The sequence below is a fragment of the Myotis brandtii genome, unplaced genomic scaffold (genome assembly GCF_000412655.1).
Source record: "Myotis brandtii unplaced genomic scaffold, ASM41265v1 scaffold357, whole genome shotgun sequence".
Lineage (NCBI taxonomy): Eukaryota > Metazoa > Chordata > Mammalia > Chiroptera > Vespertilionidae > Myotis > Myotis brandtii.
This window is the reverse complement of record NW_005363729.1, coordinates 112490-114400: the sequence shown is the minus strand read 5'-3', so window position 1 is coordinate 114400 and position 1911 is coordinate 112490. Positions and strand designations below refer to the sequence as shown.

General features: G+C 66.6%; 1 protein-coding gene across 1 annotated transcript in view; it reads left to right on the top strand.

Moving 5' to 3' along the window:
• The window catches only part of COL5A1 (collagen, type V, alpha 1), a gene marked incomplete at its 5' end in the record, with an annotated part of 94117 nt that overhangs the window by 14735 nt on the left and 77471 nt on the right, over nt 1-1911 (top strand). The window contains 2 exons of the mRNA XM_014544215.1: nt 732-869; nt 1577-1777. Of these exons, the coding sequence (XP_014399701.1) occupies nt 732-869; nt 1577-1777 (339 nt within the window). The remainder of the gene's footprint in view (nt 1-731; nt 870-1576; nt 1778-1911) is intronic.

Sequence of the window (1911 nt, the reverse complement as noted above, 5' to 3'; positions counted from 1 at the left end):
GGGGCGCTGAGGGCCGCTCATTGCGAACGACGGGCCCTCGGTCCCCAGCGTGGCCGCGCTGAGGAGCAGCCTTGTCCCGAGGGTCTCAGGAACGTGCCCTGAGCTGCGTCCCCTCCCCGTGACCTCTGTGGTCTGGGTCCGTCTTTTGCCTCCTCCTGCCCTCACACCCCAGCGGCGCCTGGTTAACGTTTCTGGCAGTTCCTCCCCCACTGCCAGCGAGAATCCTGCCCGGCCCTGCTCAGCTCCCACGCCCAGTCCTGCTCTCCATCTCCCCGCTGGCCTCCCTCCTTCCACCTCCTGCCAGACAAGGCGAGGCCCCAGGAGGCTGCGGGGCCCAACCCCCACAGCTGGACGGTGCCCCCAGCGGAGTCCCAGCGGCCAGGCCTCCTGATCCCTGCCGTGCAAATGTCCTGGGGCCGAGGCTTCCCCGCTGTGGCCGGGGAGGCCTCCCTCTAGGTGACAGAGCCCTCGTTTGGCTGGTTGAAGGACCCTCGGGTCCTAAAGGGTCAGAGCGACTGGGCCCCTTGGGACTAGTTTTCTCCGAAGGGGACCTGGGCCCGTTTCCTCCCTGGACCTCTCGGGGGCTGGCTCAGCTTCCCACGTCGCTGGGGGGGTTCGTGCCCGGACGGGGGCGTGGCATATGGAGTCCATGCCTCCCGCCGAGCCCGGCATGGAGAGAGCAGGGGTCTCCTGACCGGCCCCTCCGTCCTCACGAGCCTGTCTCCTCCCAGTACCCGGAGGGCGACGGGGACAGCGAGCCCTACTACTACGAGTACCCCTACTACGAGGACACGGACGACCCCAACAAGGAGCCCACCGCCACCAAGGAGCCCGTGGAGGCCGCTAAGGAGACCACGGAGATTCCCGAGGTGAGGCCGGCGGGCAGCGGCCGGGGTGGGGCGGGGGAGTGGGAGGGGGAGGAAGGAAGCTGTGAGAGGGAATGTGGGGCTGCCCAGCAGGCGGGGGTGGAGGCTCGGCCCCATGTGATGGCCCCACGTGATGCGTGTTGGGAGAGGGTGTCCGCAGTGACGTGTGACCTCGGGCTGAGGGGTGAAGGGGCTCTGTCCCCTCCCCAAGGTGCTGGGAGACTGGCTGATCCTGTTCTGTCTGGAATGTTCTCTCACTTTTTTTTGTTACTCCTCACCCAGGGATGTTTTCCCATTGATTTTTAGAGAGAGTGTAAGAGAGAGAGACGGAGAGAACTATTGATGTGAGAGACGCACATCGATTGGTTGCCTCCTGCACACCCCTGCCTGGGGCTGGGGATCGAGCCTGCAACCGAGGTACGTGCCCTTGACTGGGAATCGAACCCGAGACCCTTCAGTCCTCAGGCTGGCGCTCCATCCACTGAGCCACACCAGCCAGGGCACGTTCTCTTACTTCTACGACAAGGGTCTGAGATACAATTCACCCTTTTCCAGTGTGCGGTCCATTCCCAGCATCCTCCTGGCTGGGCTGCCTCCTCCTGGGGCCCGGGGTGGCCCGGCACCCAGAGTCCACGGGGGTGTTGGCTGAATGGGCCAGGCTGTGGGGCAGAGGAACCCCAAGACCCAGCCCTGCCTCTCCCCGCCCTCAGGAGCTGACTGTGCCCCCCACGGGGGCCCCTCCCGTGCCCGACACCAGCGAGGGGGCCGGGAAGGAGGACCCGGACACACTGGACTATGACTACGTGCCCAGCGAGGACTACTACACGCCGTCCCCGTACGAGGACAGCTACGGCGAGGGCCTCGGGGCCGAGGTGCCCACCAGCACGGCCGGCACCGCCAACGCCTCCAACGTAATTGCTTTTCTCCCACGTGGGCTCGGCCGGGGTCGGGAGGTCAGGACCCTGGGTCCTTCTCTCGGCCTCTCCCCGGGGGTCCGGTGCAGGCGGAGGTGGGCGAGGACAGGTGCTGGCGGACCGACCGTGTC